The 20,701-nt window shown below is 35.5% G+C and overlaps 1 protein-coding gene across 1 annotated transcript; it reads right to left on the bottom strand.

Annotated features, from left to right (window-relative positions):
• Positions 1-3,702: 3,702 nt before the first annotated feature.
• LOC140864333 (uncharacterized) lies at positions 3,703-12,069 on the bottom strand. The gene is made up of 9 exons (XM_073268459.1): positions 11,869-12,069; positions 8,685-8,882; positions 8,481-8,575; positions 7,404-7,457; positions 6,373-6,627; positions 6,233-6,295; positions 5,141-5,209; positions 4,989-5,034; positions 3,703-4,028 (listed from the first exon to the last, which is right to left on the bottom strand). Exons 1-9 carry the CDS (start codon positions 11,903-11,905, stop codon positions 3,967-3,969), a joined length of 879 nt encoding a protein of 292 aa, XP_073124560.1. The 5' UTR covers positions 11,906-12,069; the 3' UTR covers positions 3,703-3,966.
• Between the last annotated feature and the right edge of the window lie 8,632 nt (positions 12,070-20,701).

Consider the following 20,701-nt stretch of genomic DNA (forward strand, 5'->3'; position numbering starts at 1 on the left):
ATCATATCCATTTCCACACTCATTTCAATTCATCAAGGCTTAAACAACTTCAAATGTTGATCAAATGATCAACATTCCAATTGACGACGCCGTGATTCGAAACCGACAATTCCAACAACTTAATCATCATCTAAACATTGATATATACCACATCTCATTCCTATTTCATTGCTGGAAATTCGAAATCAACAGCATGTATCTCTAGGAATTCATCAAATATCAATCGACGGCGTAACGGTTCGAAACCGGAAATCCAAAAGGTTTTAACATCTTCTTAACAAGCATTTAAAGTCAATATCATCACAAATTCAGCAGCTTACACACGTGACCAGCAGCTCACATTTTCAGAAAATATTCGATAATTCAATAACATGTTCAAACGACGATCTTTTCTCGATCCATCTTAGATATGATATCGTCGTATATGCTAGAACATGTTTATACAATCAAATCTTAATTCTAACATCATAAAATTCAAACATGGTAGAACTTCATAAAACTTACGTCAAAACGTAGCACTCGAAGCCGTGATCGCAAATATATGTTCAATCGAAAATTCTACCATGCGGATCAATTTTTATCGGAGCTTGAAAGGATTAAAAATAGCTTGGAACTCTTTCTCTCGTCTCTCTCGGTTTTCTTATGCCCCAAGTCTGATTCCCACGTGAGTTGTGATAAAAAAAAGGTGAAATTGGATATATATTAGCTTAATTACATTTTAGCCCCTGAACTTCTGCATATTTGCAAAGCAGTCCTCGGACAAGCAATTTAATTCAATTTTAATCCTAAATTATTTAAGAATATTAGAATTTAATTCTAAACTCTAAATATTCTCAAATTAAATATTCTCGGATTAAAATTAAATAATTTCGGACCTTATCGCATTCTAGTCCTTGAACTTCTCCATATTTGCAAATTGGTTCCTGTTTGGATTTCCTCCTCCAATTATATTCTTCTTAATATCAAACTCATAATTTAAATCCTAAATCCCATAAATACTTAATTCAAATATTCTCTTCATTTAATTTAAGAAGTTCGGATATTAAAATCTTAAAATCCGAAAATCCTCAAATTAAATTTTTTCGACCCGAAATTGAAATCTATAATTTCCATAAATTCTCTAATTCATATTTTCTCATATTTGGAATTTAAATCTTAAATCTCATAATTAACAACTTAATATTTTTGGATCTTAAAATTAGCTTCTTTATGTCATTGCTGTCTTTTGATCATCTCTTTTTCTCTGGTCCTTTGGCAGCTTCAGTGTGGGCTTATTATTCTTCTATCTTTGGAATTCAGGCATCGACGTCATTTTCTAGTTGGCGAATGAAAATCAAATGGAGAAAGAAGGGCCACGTGCGGGAGATTATGCTCAGGGGCGTAGCTAAAAAAAAATTTCACCATGGGCGGACTAATCCGATGAAAAAATTAAAATAATTTAAATAAAATATTTAAAAATAAAAATATATTAAAATTATAATTTATAATCAAAGAACACTCGCAAACATTTAATGATAACTATAAATATTATATAATGACAAAAAAATATAAACTACTAAAGATGTGATCGATGTACAAGTGAGATGACTCCGAAAAATGTTGGTGGTTGTAAAAAAAATTAAGTTTTATATATATAATATATTAAATCATCGCATTCAATTGATATCCTTACAATATACTTAAAATGAAAAATATGATATTTCAAATAATATAATACATCATGAAAAAATTTAAAAATGAACCACTCAAAAACACCTCATATTTAAAAAAAAAAAAAAAAACCAAAAACACCTCATTTAGATCAAAAAAATGAAAAAAAACTTTAAATATATAAATCCTAAAAATAAATTACTTGAAAATACAAATCATTTCCATTTTTTAATTAAAAAAAATACAAAAATGTCATAGAAAGTCATAGAAAGTAAGATTAAATCATTTCAAAAAGTCTACTTCACAATTATTTACAAGAAACCCACGATTACACACATCAATAAAATCAATCAATTCAACAAAATATAATTTTAGAAAATACAAAAGTTTTGATAAAAATTAAACTTTTAGAGTAATTGAAAAAAAACATGACTGGAAACAGAGCTGTTTTCTCTTTCTTTGAATTATTTTTTTAATAAATCAAAGCAAACAAAACTCACAAATATATTTCAGAAAATAAGTTGGGCCAAATATTGTGCTAATTAAAAAATTTAATCTGGGCTAAAAGTACACATATATTATAACTAATAATTAAAAAATAATAATTAACCCCGGGCCGGAGCTCCGCCCCTGATTATGCCTTTCTTAATTATTTGGTTTATCTGAAAGTCTCGCAATGAATTCAGGCACAGAGGTATTATGAATTCAGCAGCTCGGATCATCAGAAATTTGAATGATTATGTTCTGCTACTTTCGAAATCTAGGGTTCTCCAGTCGCACCATTGGAAATATGTGGAGAACGTTGCGGAATTGTTTGGAGTGAATTATTCTTGTAGTAGTACGGTTATCACTGTTGTTAAGTGGTTACTTCCGCCTAACGGATGGTACAAACTTAATACGGATGGTTGCTCAAAGGATGATGGTGGATCGGCCATAGGGGGCATTATTAGAAATCATCTTGGGACACCCATCTTGAGTTTTCATGAGAATATTCAGGTGGGTTCCAACATCAGAGCGGAGCTGGTGGCGATCTGTCGGGATTTTAATATTTGTAAGGAGCATAATTATTTTCCTCTATGGTTAGAGATCAATTTCTTGGTTGCTCTTAATATTATTGATGCAGATATTACTAGTTGGGAGCTTACCAACACTTTGGTTCAAATTCAAAGCATTTTGTCATCATTTCAAGTGTTCAAGTCCCACGTTTTCAGGAAGGCTAATGCTGCAGCAGATGAACTAGCTAATATGGGTATGCATGGTTCGGCTATTCTTCTTCCTGGGCAGATTTCTAGCAGATTAAAAGGAATTTGGAATTTAGATAGGTCTGGTTTTCTTTACATTAGAACTAGATCGCAATTTTCTTGATTTGTAATGATTTCTCGAGAAGTTTTGGCATAGTCCCCTCTCGTGTAATTTTCTTTTTTTTTTTCTAATAAACAGGTAGGGCACCCGTCACAACCGACGGTTTTTTATTTTTAAAAAAAAAAAGTCATCAACTGAGGTCGAGTATAGATGCTTGGCAAATGTCACTTGTGAAATTGTTTGGTTGTTGTCACTTGTCACTATTTCGTGATCTGCTAGTTCATATTGCCAAACCAGTGGCTCTATTTTGTGATGGTCAATCAGCTATGCACATTGCTTCTATGTTTTCTATGAACACACAAAACACCTCGAAATCGATTGTCATGTGGTGCGTGAAAGAATACAAGCTGGAATTATCAAAGTCTTTTATGTAGCTTCTCAATTGCAACTTGCAGATATTTTCACGAAGTCATTTCTACCAGGAAGGTTTCGGGATTTTTTTATCAAGATTGAAATTCGAAATATTCATTCTCCATCTTGAGGGGAGTATTAAAATACACTTGTAGAAACACAATTGTTCATATATCGCATTTTGTTTCATTTGGTACCAAATTATATATGGGTTCAGTTTGTATAATTTTCGTTGATCGATTTTAGAAACTCTCTTGTATTTTCTCTGAACACAGTAATGAAGAATAATTTCTTTCCACCAATAGTTCTTTCTAATATCTCCGATTCGAACGCTAAAGAAATACGAGGTTTTCTCCTCTTTATTTTAAGTTATTTATACGAATAGAAAATTAAAAAAAAAAAAAAAAAAAAACTCATTAAACAAGAATTCAAACGTCTGATACAGTTCACTTCCCATCCGAAATCAATTTATGGATCAGTTTACATCTCTGGAAACAACTGGCGCCGAATACTCGCACCGAAAATGAGAGAAGTAACAGAAAAAATTGCAGGATTCAACATGATCCCGTCCAAGACTAAGTGAAGCTACTTCATCATGCTAATTTACTTGATCCCAGGAAAAGATGGCAAGACCGCGATGAGGGGATCTCCATAACCTACTGCTTCTGCATATGTATAAGCAAATTAAACAATAAGAAGAGGAGTCGATTAGTTGTCGTACTAATTCTTATGTCAGCTTATTTCTCCTTGCTGCAAATGGTACAGGGATTAAAACAACAAAAAAGTGCAATTTATTAACCATGATTGGTAAGATAATGATCCTATATGCAGATAATTTTCCCCTAGTTCCACATGAAAACAAAATATCCCACTGCATCACTTTACAATTTCTTTCACTCTGCAAATTGCAATAATCATGCAAACATTTATTTATACCCAAAATATGACATTTTTCCTAACAACCTCATTTGATGCTAAGTACTTTCATCTGAACCAGAATTTAAGCAGGAAGCCTTTGGCCATCGGTCGTGCTTACATCAAATTTATTTGTGGATAGTTGTCAAAAGCGCGAGGCGCATTAAATTAAAGCGCCCAAGTGTCCTCGGGCTTTAAGCACAAAGCTAAGCGCACACTTTACGTAAGTAAAGCGCAATAAAAAATTATTCTTAAAAAATATAAAAAAATCATTTTTTAAATAAAATTTATGAAACATAAGTCATCAAATATTGAAATCATCATAATCTTCATCTTTTGAATATCAAATATGAAAATGCAGAGGCCAAATGACGAGATGACACAAGGGCAGAGGCGTTGGGGAGGAAAGGCAATTTGATGTTGCGGTTTCTGTGCTTTTTTTTAGGCTAAATAAAGGATAAATTGCACTTTAAAAGGCAATTTCACCTCTCTCAATTTTTTAATTTTTTTAAAAAGGCTGTTCTTCTCTGAAGCGCGCTTCTATGTGAAGCGCAAAGCGCAAAAAAGCGCACAGAAGCACAAAAAAGCGCACGCTTCAGGTGCCTCGCTGGGCTTTGCGCTTAAAGCGAGCGCTTCTGCGCTTTTGACAACTACATGAGAAAACTAAATGATAAATTAAAAATCATGGGAAGGAAAGCAAGTCATCATACCTCCATCGCTGTAAAGAACCTTCAAAACTTCCCCAGCAACATCCGACTGCTCAAAGAACATTCCAGGATGACCAAAAAACGAAAAGGAAAAATCATTAGTACATCATCCTGAAAGTAGGGTTACATTTTAGGAAATAGAAAATAAGGCTCACTTTGACAGGAAGTTCGGTGCCAAACTGATCCAAAAAGCCTATCACTTGTCCCTCCTTGATCACATCACCCTGTACTCAAAATACGATTAAAGTTCATATTATACATGTAAATGTCACAAGGATTACAATGTAGCACTTCATTATTGCAACGCCCTTGTAATTCCCAGAGAGATTTCAAAAACTTAAAAAGTCCTTACGTACGTAGGAAGCAAGAAGAAACAATATTAAAAAGACACTGTACCAGTGTTGTAAATGACGGTTGGCGGTGGCGAGGCTGTCAATTATCGCCTACCGCCTTGGCCACCTAGGCATTGATTTATTTATTTTTTATTATTCTTTTTATACATAATTATATATGATCATGCAATATATGCATAAATTAAATATGAGTGATTGAGTTGGCTATTATGTTTTGAATAGAAAGTGTATAATGTATTAATAATAAGGTTTTTTAAAATTTTGTCGACTTTTGCCCGCCTTTGCTCACCTCGCTCACCTCCAACTAAAGTGCAAACTCAACAAGGCATTAACCAGAATAGGGTCCTGTAACATAGGCTCACTAGAGACCACAAAATACAGAATTCCATTCATAAGGCAATGCACTATGTGATTAATAAAGATAACTTTCTATCGCACTACATTGAACAAAGTTAATAACAGCAAGGTGTCAGTTAGCCTTTTTATTACTTCGAAGACCCTTTCCTTGAACTTCATTCTTAGAACTTGGAATTTTTTGTTGAATATTAGAAGCTAGCAAGATATCGCTTCATTCTCTAAGCACAGGTTTAAAAAGAAGTAAACCAAGCACTAATGCAAAAAGACACACAATCACCACCGCCAAGAGGTAAAAAGTTAAATGTAATCAAATGTTAACCGCAACCAAAGTACTTTACATTTTGTTACCGATTTTCTCTAATTGAGTTTTTGGGTGGGAAGGAAAAAAAGTGATCGACATAACTACAGTCGAAATTAGCCAAACTGACAAAAATCCAAGACCATTAATACCTGCCTAATCACAATGAATAATACCTCTAGCAAAAGATAAAATAAGGAAAAAAAACGTAAAATGGAAAATCAGTCACAAGGTAGTACCTCTTTACAAGCAGGTGGCTGCTTCTTTCCTTTCAAAGTCCTAGCCCTTCTAAATGAACCAACCTAATATTCGAAAGAGAGTGAGAAAGCATGTGTTTTCACAACATGTAACCACATGTAAGGGATTGTAGTATACATACCGTGGGTGAGGATACTATGACATAACCATCAGATCTAATAGCCTCTATTGCCGCCAATTTGGCCGCCTTCTCCACAGAGACATTCGTAAAGGGGCTCACCTTTTCAGCAGAAGATTTAGGTGGGGGAGCAGGAGCACTAGTTGGCACATCGACTGGTTCACCGGGGATAGGTGGTGAAGTTTCTAGGGTAAAAACAGGGACAGGGGCTGTTGGCACAACAATGTTTCGCTTCATGTGGATTTCAAAGGCCCCAAACTATCACATGGTAAAACAAACCCATGAAAATATGAATTTCCAACACAGGAGGTAGGTAATGAGCCAAATGGCATTAGTCTAGAACAAACAATTTTATGTTATATTAATTGAAGGCGCACAACAACCATTTACAACCACAAACCTTTTAGTTTTTCCTTCATTGGCATGTTCATTGATGAAGCTATTAATGGGTAAAAGAAAAACTATCAATAGTGTATAAACACATTAGTCATGAACCTTAGGAGGTAAATACACCTTCACTACAGTTATTGATGGCTATAGCACCGATATTCAATTTCAGGAATCACAACAAAAATGCAACAATCAAATTCTTGTGTGCGTGTTTTACTGCAAAAAAAACTCACCTGGCTGAGCATTCAAGAGAAAATATGTACATTTATCAATTATATATATACATTCACTTTTACTGTAGTCGTTACTTTCCTACCAGACAAATTCTTAATTAACATTCTTATTATTTTACATAGATCGATGTCATGCCAATAACAGTCTGATGCATTTCTTATCTTAGCTTTACCTGATGCATAAAAAACCTGAAAATCGAGCATGCACTCCATCTCGGATGAAATAAACTTTCTGGGGTTCCGGTCCCATTGCTGTTTTACTATCTCAGTGACATGTCAATTAATTTCAAGTTCAGAAAAAAGAGATGCGTCGTTACATAATGTACTTTATAGATGGAACAGAGTTACATTGTAATCCCCCACCCCAAAAAAAAGAAACAAATGCACAGTTTACACATTAACATAATTTACCTTAACTTTAAGCTCAGCAATCTGAGTTTCATCACACACTTCTTTAAGCAGCTCCTGATAAATGTTAGATCATATATGAGGCAAAAGAAGCAGAAAAAAGGATGATAATATGCATAATACTAGTATGCAGAACCCTAGAATCGATATAAAGTGCATCCCCAAAACTCAACGACGGGACGATCATAATCCCAAAACTACAAGATTAAGATCACAAGGAAAATCCTCATTTGCCTTGACATCATCCTCATAATTATCCTAAGGTGAATCACATAATTCACAACATTTTCCAGGATTCCCAGGACAAAAAGGACCAACTGACGAACAAATTTAGAATTACTAATTCATTCTGGACGAAAAATTATAAATCTGATTTGACAAAATGTGATTACAAAACTGTGAGCTTTCTGAAGGTTTGTGTATAAACTACAACAAGATTGAACTTCAAATAATCTTTAACTTTAAATAATAATTATGTAACAATAGACTTGATATATTTAATCTAAAATACAATTAGATTGTCACACACATTAACCTAGTTTATGTTACATGCACAATTCAGGTGCTCCGGTAAGAAACTGAATGAATGAATATTTGTAGACAGCACGTGTACAAGCCGAGATGTATGATTCCAAAATCCCACATAAATCACGTGTTCCACTTATTTTTGGGAGGGTGGAAGTGAAGTTGAAAGTAAATTAAGAAATAAAATATTTCCTCCGTTCTCCATAGTGACGGCTATTAAGAGTTTGATCCTGATATGGGCCCTTGCTTTCTAATAATACAGACTACAGTCACCAGTAACTGTTACGTAAATCTTCAAAAATATGTCCAACTGAATCCCAAAGTGCTTTCGTGATTATCACTCCAAATTTCAAATTTTGAAACATGTTCGCATCCAAAATAATATTTCCCGCATCGATCCTTTCAAGTAACATTTTTCAAGTCACGCAAGTCTTTATTTTAAACCTAAACTCCAAAGAAAGCTATAGTGAATTATAAGAAATAGACAACTTATGCGCAAAGCCTGAAAGATGGAGCATTTTCACACAAGCACATGAATGTAATGAAGCTTTATACCTCAAAACCATTGGGAAAAGTTGCACTGAAGTGTGATTTCTTCTCTAGCAAGCTATGCTGTTGACTTTCTGGTACAACAGCTCCATTAGGGTCACCTGGGTGACTTGACATCTTTAAAGTGCTAAATTGTAGGATCCATATAAAAAGAACACAACATAGGCATATATTTTTGTTCTCATTATAAATATATGAACAGTAGCTCACCATTAGATTTGGCTGCTAGAGCAGTTTCAGAGGTATTTACACAAGACATGAGTATTGGTCTACGCCTGTTCGTGGATGAAAATATCTTCCCGCTACACACAGTCAATCTACTTAAGTTGGAAAAGATGACATTATTCAAGGTAATGACACCAGGTCTTTCGAATGTGGACTTTGAATGTGAACTCTGGATGACAGCATCTGAAACACACATAAGCATTCAAAACAAAGCTTCAGATACAGTAGAGTTTTTCAAACTTAAGGCGAGCTGAACCTTAGACATGGTAGGACCATCTATCCTTTTACCTATGACCAATTTATATTAACCTGAGATATACCATCAGATCAACAGTAGAATACAGAAAACGGTTAGTTGAACAAGGCTGTCCTTTCATAAATTTATAAACAGCATGTATCAAACATCTTTTCTAATTGCGTCTATCAGGATAATAGTTACCGGACACTAGATAATGAAAAACAAGGTTGTTATAATAACCCAAATCCTTATTTAAATAAAGTATAATTTAAAACGGGATTAAAGAGTTGTTAATTAAGCATTGTTAATGAATCGATTAATTGAGGATCAGCATGTGGGGATCCAGCGACCAATCTAATTCAGAATATCTTATCCGAAGTAATCCAACAAAGCGAATGAGATTGTGACACGTGTCAGATAAGATAAAGTTCGGTTGTTCTGAACTTGTCCGGATCCAACCTATAAATAGGAGTCATTTCGTTGGTTTCCTTCACAGATTTCCCTCAGCTTCTCTCTCGAGTTATAGCAATATGCCTTAGTTTTTCTAGCCAGTTCTAGGGCAGTTTAGTGTTGGGAAGCTTCAAAGCTAGTGTCGGGTTGAGGAAGGGTCACCATCAGATTGAGACGTCATCAGCGGGCTGACGATGGACGCATGTATAACCCTAAAGACTTCAGTAGTGAGTTAAGAAGCATTTTTAGTAATTTTGGATCTGGTATGATAGTAATTTCAGTATGTTGGTATTGTTTAGGTTCAGAAGACTAGACTTTTGTCATATTGTTTAGTAAGGTACGTGATGTACTGACTGAGATATCCAAGCGTAGTATACACACTTATATGTTACATTCTTATCTACTGCATTATACCTGATTTACTGCTTTGGCATATTATGCATGGCATATCACGTTGGACCTGATTTCTTTGAGATATACCTCGTTTGTTGGGGCAGCTCAACCCTGCTCTCTATTGTGGACGGTTGGGTATCGAGAGCTACAGTGTCCGACGGGACCCGCGGGATCTGATGACCCTGGACATTGTAGGTCCACGTCTTGTTGATGAGTGCGGGAGCCAAATCATGCCTAGGCAGATCAGAGACTACACACTCAGGCGCCTCAAGACTGAGTATGAGATTCTAGACTTCATCCTGGATATCCGAGCATATTTGCATGCATCATATCGGTTTGTATACTCGTACATTTTCATATTGGGCAATTTTTCTCACGTCCCAATTTTCATCTTAGACACTCCATTCCACGGGGCAGGTGACGGATCGGATGGCCAGGGCAGTGGCTAGAGCAGTTGAGTTCTCGACGGTGATCCAGTTGAAGTTTATTTGGTTTCTTGTATTCTCATGTAGGATTGTGACTATTGTTATGGTTGTATTAATGTTTAAGACTGGGATATCGTCTATTTTCATTTGGGGTTGTAAAAGTACTTGAATGTTTTCGTTGTTTATTTGATGTGTTAAGTTTAATTATGCATGCTTAATGCTTATTAGTCTGTTTAGTAGTGGCTCGGTAAGCGCGCTACAGTTGTAGACTTTAGAAGGATAAATTTTAAGAACAAGGTGTTAGAAAACGTCTGAAAACACCAAGACATCCAATATTAAACAAGCATAATGAAGTACAAAAACCACACAAACATCCAGGAACATTCTACAAGCTATTAAAGCCAGGAAATGAACCTTGAGACCAAGAAATAAATCAGTAGAACACTCTTAGAGGTCAGGACATGACATTTAATTTTGGTTCTTAAGATAAGTTCCCTTTTCACCTACCCTTTCCTTTGAGAGAAACTCAAGTTTATGAACGCTAAGATAATGAAGTAAAGTTAAGATACAATGAGATTTTAAGAAGCTGTATATAAGATATTCATAAATGAATCCACAAGTTTACAAATATCTCATTAAAATAATCGAATATAAAGTCTATTCAAAGATCACATCAGCAAGATTAGCATTAAGTACAGGTGGCTGTTTGCTATGTTAAACATGAGGGACACCAGTGGACAGTGGCTTAATAAGATTTTGAGAAAATTACAAGACAAACTCTTCCAAACTTGTTTCGGTTTTAGTTATACACTGCTACATTGCTAGTACTCACACCTAGGACACGTGGATGGACCAAAGTTCAACTATCAATTTACGTTAAACATATTTTCCCCTGAACTTGCATTTGCTTTCACGCACTCAAGCTCTCGGGCATCAGTAAGTAAAATTAATTTCCAGAAGCATATAAATTTACTAACCAAAAGCTAGAGATAAGCCATCTATGTAGCTCATATGGCTACAAAACATTTGCTGATTGTTGAAAAATTTCGAAAATTTAGAAAGGATTTAATGATGAACTCCAAGGCACGCTATCTTTTAAGATATGTTTTTAAAATCTCTCTCAAGATACAATGAAGATAATAAACTAATTCAAGACCTTTGAATCTGATGATGCACATCTATTTATAGAGAATGAAAAGACGTATTTGAACGGGTGTGACTCTTACAGGTCGATCCCCGTAATTTTCGCAGCGGAAATCTTTATTCGTCGTCGGCAACAAAATTTCTGAAAATATTCTGAAAAATATTCTAACACTGATTTGTTCACTCCTCTTCAAAACACTACACAATAGCAGGCAAACACCCAGGCTCGCCACATCAAAAATCTAACATAATAACGCTAATACAGCAATCATAAAGTCATTTCCTTGATTTGCATCCATCGGAGCTCAACACAAATCACAGCATTCCCCAATATTAGTGTACAGATAAATAACAATAAACATAAAATCGCAGAAACTATAAAAGAAGACGACCCCCCGGCTGCCGCCAAAGTGGAAATAACAAATCTTGAACACAAATCATAAAATGCAAGCTAAGTTTCTGGTCATAAACCAAACTACATGTTTCACCAATCTACAAGAGAGAGAACGGAAAGACTTACAATGGAAAGAGCGGTGATTCACGGCGGCGGATTCCATGGAGATCAAAGCCCAGATGAAATCAAAGAGATCTAACGAAATACAGAGAGGAAAATTCTCGTCTTATAGCTGCGGTAAATGAGTTGGTTTTAGTTATGGGCTTTGTTTCTGCTTCGAAATGTTCGCCACTCTCCTCAGTTTCTTCACCCGATCCCTTACGGTTTTGCAATTATACAATGTTCTATTTTTAGCTTACTTCAATACGTTTTCTATTTTATATTATATTTATATAATGCGACTTTTTTTTAACATTATCCATTGGTTCTCTATGCAAATAATAATTATTAAATTTCAATGGAAATTTATACTTGAAATTTAAATTATTATTATTTATTTAAACATACACTTGTTTGATTTTTACCATTATTAGCAAAAATTTTGGGACGCTTTATATACCACGTACCCTAGTTGAGATACATATTTTTTCAGTTGACTAATTGAGTTTAATACATTTTTCCTAAAATATTATATCATTATTATCAATAATATATGATAATGAAAAAAAAATTAAAAGTATATTTTAGAAAAAAAAAAAGACGCCACTGGTTTAAGGGATGACATTTGTGTTTTAATATATACTAGCAATTGTACACACGCATTGCATGTGTAATGTAATAAATGAAATCACTAATTACATGGTAAAAAAATAATTGAAAATAAAAGAAATATATATATGATTAAAATATATTTTTAATATCTAGATTTTAATTAGTGTATAACTTCTTGTACACAATGATAAAATTCTTATATTTCAAATTTCGAAGTAAAAATTTTTCCAAAATTTCTTGTTCTCCACGTTCATTTACCTACGACCTGCAACAACATAGACAACAACAACGCAAATGAGTGAGAACAAATGTTATGAAATAAGTACTCTCAGTAAGATTCAATCGCGATATAAATGTACAAAATTTAGAGTTCTAAAAACATTTGAAATTTGAATTGTATATATTGTGGGACCCCGGGGCTCGACTACTAAAATACCATAATAAAACATGGTAAGTAAAACAATAAGCAGCAACAACCAACAAAAAAAAAAAATTTAAAAGAGGGCCTTGCTCGATCGGTTAAACTGCACCGATCGAGCGGGCAACAAATCCCAACTCTCGGGTTGAAGCAAAACTGGCCTCGCTTGATCGGTGCAAATCAACCGATCGAGCGGGCATGTCTGCTCCAAAATTCCAGAATCCAATTGAGCTGGTTCAGACTGCTTTGCTTCTATATATTGTCAAAAATTTGATATCAATGGTGCTAACATTGAAATATAAAGATTCAACCAACACCATACATGATAAACTTACTCCCAACATGATCCAACAACACATAATCTATACAACTCTAGACTATGCAAAGCTATATAATACAAAAGTTGGATACCATCAAAATTCAACATGGTTTAAAAGTAAGTTCCCAATAACAAGCTACAACACAACCTGGAACACCACTTCTAAACTCTTCCCAATGCTCTTGGCCTCCTATAACTTGGCCCTGAGACACCTGTTGCAATGCACACACAAACACAAAGCAACAGCCAGAAAACCGGTAAGTCTAAGGACTTAGTATGAAAGACGGAACATATAAATAATCACAAGTAGCCATAGCATGCATTTTAAATCATAAATAACACCTTATGAAATACAGAATAAATTAAATGGCTAAGAGGAAATAAGGCTCAAATACGACACCGGTTTAGATGCTAAAACACATCACTCACCATCAATGCTAAAACTCCTCATTGATGTTATAAACCCGGCTTTAGGTATCAACGCTTGAATCTCATCAATGATACACGATATCGATGCTTACTACTCATCAAACAATATCAAGATAAATTGGAGAGAAAGGTTAGGCGCAAGAAACACAACGAGATGACACAATACACAATCACCTCATAATATAGCCTAACAAATAAGCCACCAGCTCATAACTCCAATAAAGAATAACAAAACATATAAACACATAAACTAGAAACTATTGTGTGATTTAAGGGATCAAGAGATCAAACACATCTCGATGCTCATTCCCTACTTTGGTCATCGTCGAATCATACTTTCCAATCGTGATAGCTAAGTAGCTCCAATCCTCAAGCTACAATACACACCAAGCTTGTATCAACTCACTAGATAGAATGATAGAAATATAAAAGCTAGCAACTCAAACCTTGACCAATCTTCAATTGATTCGAATCGGTGCGAACTCGAACTCGATATATTCTTGAACAATCTGAAATTCATATCAATTCATTCAATATTGCATTCAACTCATTCCGAAGCTCAACAACTCAAGGCTTGCTAATTTGATCAAAATTCAAACCGGCGACGCAACGGTCCGAAACCGATAATTCTAACAACTCAAACATCATCTAAACATTGATATATAACTCATATCAATATTATTTCATCACTTAATTCTCGAAATCAACAGCATATATTTCCAGAATTTATCAAACATAAACTGACGGCGTAACGGTACAAATTCGATAACCGAAACTTAAAACTATCAAAATTTTCAATCATAACAACTCATATCCACTTCATATCATCTTATATATCAACTTATACCATCATATAAGAAGGTTCAAGCATTCAAAACATATTTTGAAAATCATAACAATTGCATACGTTGTCCGTTCTTTGTTTCGGCTTCGATATCGTAAAGCTTATAACTCAAGAATACATATTCATAATCTAATCTGATTTTCTCCAACTTCCAGCTTTCAAAACATGCTGAAAAGAAGATAAAACTTACATCAAATTGAAGCTCTCGTCGCAAGGATCGCAACGCTATTTTCAGAATTGAAATCGGACAACCGGATCAAAAGTTATCGGAGTTGGAAGATGAAGTTTACTTCAAAAATCTGATCTCTCGACTTTCTTGACTGATATGGATGAACATTCTGATGCTTTCTCAGCCTATTACACGTATAAAGGCCACTTGCAAGGAAAATTGCACTTTGGCCCCTAAAGTGTCCACTATTTGCAAATCAGACCCCGGACAAGCGATTTAATTCAATTTCAATCCTAAATAATTTAAGAATATTAGAATTTAATTCAAAACTCTAAATATTATCAAATTAAATAATCTCAGATCAAAATGAAATAATTTCAGACTTTATCGCAGTTTAGTCCCTGAACTTCTCAATATTTGCAAATTGATACATGCTCGGATTTCACCGTCGGAACTCGGAATTTAATTCTTAAATTCCATAAATATCAAATCGAATATTTCCATATTTTAATTTAAGAATCCCAAATTTAAATCTCAAAATCCGCAAATTCTCAAATTAAATATTTTCAGCTCGGAAATTAAATCTCTAATTTCCATAATTTCTCCAATTAATATTTTCCAAAATTCAGAATTTAAATCTCTAATTCCATAATTAATAACTTAATATTTTCGGGGCCTTACAATTTTCCCCCTCTAAGACATGATTTCGTTCTCGAAATCGCTTGCAATCATCCTGTAACAGATATAGGATGAATAAATGATTGAAGTAACAACCTCTCTTCAGTGACCTAGCTCAGGATATTGCATATCAATCTCAATATCATAGGTTGAATAAATACTGAAACAATTTCACCTTTTAAGACGAGTTTCGGATACATCTATCTCATATCCTGCTCTAGTTCTCAGGTAGCTTTCTCAACACTGTATATACACTGCTGCACGTAACCTAGCTTAAAATATCATCCAGTTATATCTCACCTGGATAAAATACATAGAAATTATTTAACTCATACTTCCTCACAGCAAAACGTATAACACCTCGTGTATAACGGATAAAGCTGAAGAGAATTTTAATCTCTTACCTGGTGCGTTGCGTAACTTGCTCTCATCCGGAGCTCATACTTATACTCTGTCTTGCTCTTCATTCTAGAATGAATTAATCGAATTGCCTCCGACATTTCTCTTGATCATTCTGGTTCAATCATTCATGCTGCTTAAATGTCGTCCCAGATAAGGAACTATGCATCTCCTACTGCTGAAGCAACAGAACAAATCATTCCACCACCGGAAAGACCTTTACTTTCTACCTCAAAACGCTACAACAAAATCACTATCATGATTGCTTATGAGCATTCCTGTAGGAATCTATAAATGGTAAATAAGCTTACCAAACAAGAGTAATCTTGAACCTTAAATTCTCTCGCTGAGCTCATGTAGATGCTAACACTCGACATCCTGACATCAATGTTGTAACTCATCATGGATGTCATATCTCGGAATCACGGTATCAATGCTATAACTCATCATAGATGCTATAACTCGTCATCAATGCTGCGAGAATATACATAGAGCTAGTCTATACATCCTCTCGAATCTAGATCAATTATCTTAATTGCCAATCAATCTGAGGATGTTACATTGTACTCTCAAGCAAACGAGTACCCAAAGATTCTTTCAGAGTGTGCCAAGAATACGAAATAAATCGAGGATACTCACTTAGAGATAGCAAACGTTAGCACAACATGCCCTTTCACAACAGCTCTGTCATACAAAGTGACCAGATGGTCATGTCGGAATAGCATCTGATAAGGAATACTCTATCAGAATTATTCATTCTGTCATAAACTACCATATTGTATTACTTCCCCTCTAGGATTTCGGTAGTTTCGTGACACATTTCATCGTGTTCTGATCCCATTCTTATTCTGAACACGCCAAACTGTACAATAGACCACATGGTATCTTTCTTTTTGCTTTCATTGCTAACAGTTTAGACATCGGAACACAAATTCTATCATATCTGCTTTCATACTCTGATCTGGATAGATATAAAATTTATTGTAATGTGCCTCTTTTAGAATTTATTGTCTCACTTCTGAAATACTATGCACAATAATACCTGTAGTTGCAAACACCAAACTTCATCCATATTCAACTGATACTCAAACTCATGTCTAAGTCTGATTTTCTCTATCGAGTTTCACATAATCTGAGTGGATTTTCGTGCTTCTGTAACCCTCACAATCAATACTGGCTTAGCTTGGATTGCAAATACTCTACTCAGTTGCAAATCTAACACAAAAACCCATGCTAGAAGCACGATAAATCTTGATCAATATAACCACATCAATAGCAGATAAGATCAAATCGCACATTTTTCTACCTAAGCTTCAGTGGTTACATTACATCTGTCTGGATAATACTCTTCCAGCAAATTTACTCAACTCGTCAGTTTCACATCTGTCAGGGTTCATTGGGTGATAATATTGCACTAAATGAGAACCCTCTAACAATCTCTGCTAAGACCTTAGTTATTCAATGTCTCAACCTTGCTAGGATTCATCACAATCCTGTCGTTTGACATAATAAAGTCAAGAATTACAACTCTATCCAGTTAAAATTCACACCTGGACAGTTTGGCATACAATTGCTCTGTTTACTTCGGCTCATTCATCAACTAACTCAAGATATCATTGCTAAATAATGCAATAAATTCACCAATAAATCTCCGACAGATTCTGTTCATTAAACTCATGAACATCGCTGAAGTATTCATCACACCAACATCATAATCAGGTCTTAGGCGCAACTACCTCACTGATTTTCACTTGATGATATCTAAACTCAAACAATCTTTGAATAGACAAAAGCACCATGCCACTGGTTAAACAAATCGTCTATTCACTGCAACAGATACTTCTACTTTACTGTAGTCCTGTTCAATAGGCTATAGTCGAAATATAATCTCATCGACCCATTTTCCTTCTTACCAACTAGCACCAGAAAACTTCAAAGCAGAAAAACCCGGTCTAACATATTCTTTGACTAGCAATCTCTATCAGTTACGAGCCATCCCTTCCAAGTATATGATTCTCTAATTCAACATCAGATAGTCTCGTAGATAATTGCTCAAATCATGATCATCAATATACAGTAAATTCTGGACACTAATCGTTGCAAAGTGAAAATAACTCACTTGCATTTCAATACTAGGATGGATGCTTCAATGCAAGCTCGAAAACTAAGGAATACGTGCCAATAAATAATAAACATAACTGGTGACCAATTCATCAATAATGCAATATTATACAATACCCCAAATCAGGGTTGATAGCGTGGATTTATGATGAGATACACTACAAGAAAAACGGCCAAAGACAACATTTTTTTTGCGTTGTTAATGTCCCCGAAAAAGCGTTGTAGTAGCCATTTTGTAAAAGACCACGCTCAAAGACAACACGGAAAAAGCGTTGTGGTTTTCGGAAAAGACAACGCTTAAAAAGCGTTGTGGTATTTGGATACGACAACACTTAAAAAGCGTTGTCGTATCTATTAAAAGCGTTGTGGTATTTTGAAATTACAAAGCTTTATTGCACTGAGGAAGCGTTGTCGTAGCTTCAATCCACAACGCTTTATATGCGTTGTGATTTCTACAAACAACAACGCTTTTGCAGTGTTGTCTTTTATACAATCTACAACGCTTTTAAGCGTTGTATTTTCTAGCATATAAAGCGTTGTGGATTGAAGTTACGACAACACTTTCTCCGTGTAAAAAAGCGTTGTGCTTGGCAGAGGTTGCTTAAAAAATCATTGTGCTTTGTTGTTAATTCGTGCCAAAATAACCAATAAAAAACGTTGTCGTTAAGAACGTTGTTTTCGATTTTTTTTTCAAATTTAAATTTCTATATAAATAACACTATTAAAATACATGAAATTGCAAATCTGTGGAAAAATATTCTCATAAAAAAGTATAGAGTCATTGTGCTGCAATATATTGAAATTGCAAGGTATCAACAAGCATTTAACGCTAGCTATCCCCACAAAGATGGTGCTGCAATATTGAAAGAAAATTGTTCATAACAATGCAATTTTTCTGAATGCGACCACAGTTAGCGACGATCTCTGCCACCAGTAAAAACCAGACGATCTCCGCCACCAGTAAGAACCTGTAGTAGCCCGATTCCATTTTTACAAGATTAAGTGATTTTAAACATGTTAGAAAATGACATATAATTTTCAAAGTGTCAAAACATGTTTAAGGAGTCCTTATTTGGTTAAAATAAGTGTAAAAACAGATTCGGAACGTCAAAAAATGGTGGGGTATGTCCCGGGGGTCCTAGAGGACCAAAACCAGTTCGGAAGCATGAGAAACAGTTCGGAGCCTTCGGGGAGATCGGAGCTTCCGATCTCAACCAGAAACAGGTGTCAAGGAGATTGGAACACGTGGCCAGATGCAGGAGATCGGAGCTTCTAATCCTGCGATCGGAGCTTCCGATCTTGACCGTCAAAAATGTGGCAAACATGCACCGATCAGAGCTTCCGATCGAAGCCTATAAATAGGGGCCGAAATCCTCATTTTTGCAGTGCAATTTTCCTCTCCTTTCCCGGTAATCACACTATTTAAGGGCTTCGGGACTCTTTCTTTAAGAGTTGGAGTAGGAAATAGTATATTTTATAGCGGACAGTGTCCGCAGTAGCAGCCAGGCGATGGAGCTCTGGCGAGGCGTCCAGGGGTCGTAGCTAGGTTATGCCCAGGCTCTGGGGCATGCGACATCAGCGGGCTGACGACGGACAAAGGTATGGCTTTGGTTCCCTATAGTAAATAGGGAGTAGTCTATAGTTTAATTAAGGCTTTTAGAGCCTAGTAAGTGATGTTTGGCATGCTAGGTAATGCATGGATTATTTATGTTATAGTGTTGCATGGTAGGCTTGGACCTAGATGGGAGCTTCTAGGATCTGCCTTAGTAAGGTACGGAAGTATTATTCGAGATATCCAGATTGAGTATGAATGTATTATGTGTTTGCATGGATTATGTGATTGCATATTTTATATGCCTTTATATACAGCATGTCATGACTGTATGTTGCATACATGAGCATATTGAGCTTTTACCTTAGAGGTATCCTGTAGTAGGGTGCTCACCCTATGAGTTTGTGGATGGTTGGATACGTAAGTCTTGTGTCAGGTCACCGTGATGGTTGGACACATGTACTAGTATCAGGTCACCATTATCCACTGGGTATATGAGCCACCTCCTGATGCGACGGCGCAGTGTGCTATATACGTACCCTGGGCCCGATCTATGAGCTTGTTTCTTGACCTGAGAGTCTTGGTACCCAGTTCATTTGCATTCATGCACATATAATAGTGTATACTCATCCTCTCATACTGAGCATGTTTGGCTCACTTCCGGTTATTTTCTGTTGGCTTGATGCCCTATTCCATGGGGCAGTTGCAGGTAGTTCTCCCGGGGACAGGGAGGTTAGGTGGTGACCAAGGCTGGATAGTAGGGTTGACCACTAGGTTTTGCCTTCATGGTATTATTTTATTTTAAGATTCCGCAGTTTTTCTGATTAAGTTTATTTTATTGATTAATTGCATGCTTAAGTTCTGATTAGTAGGTGATCACGACGCGGGTCACTACATTTATGGTATCTGAGCATGCAATGAGATTCTTTGGGACATAATATTGATTTTGGGTTATACTTTGTAGGATTACAAGTTGGTTTCAATGACGATAGCAGTATCAAGAATTGGAATAGCAGGATGTCTAGGCTTTTCCAAGATCGTCATTTCCAAGGTTGGCAGCAGAAGTTCGTATTATGTGGATCCCAGCAGGATGGAGCTGGAAGAGAAGATCCAGTTTTCAACGCCAAACGCTTCTCAGGGTTGAACGGAATGTGTGACATGTAGTCATCCATTCTGCGTCGACCAAGGAAGCCACCCCCGTTAGATCCTACCATGAGGATGTCTCAGGAAGCTTTGGACATCTCTAGTAGGATATATTTTTATATATCTTTTAGATCTTGCGATGAAGAAGGTCTGCTGACATGAGGAAAACTTCATGT

Source organism: Henckelia pumila, chromosome 4 (assembly GCF_033568475.1).
Source record: "Henckelia pumila isolate YLH828 chromosome 4, ASM3356847v2, whole genome shotgun sequence".
In the NCBI taxonomy this organism is placed as follows: domain Eukaryota; kingdom Viridiplantae; phylum Streptophyta; class Magnoliopsida; order Lamiales; family Gesneriaceae; genus Henckelia; species Henckelia pumila.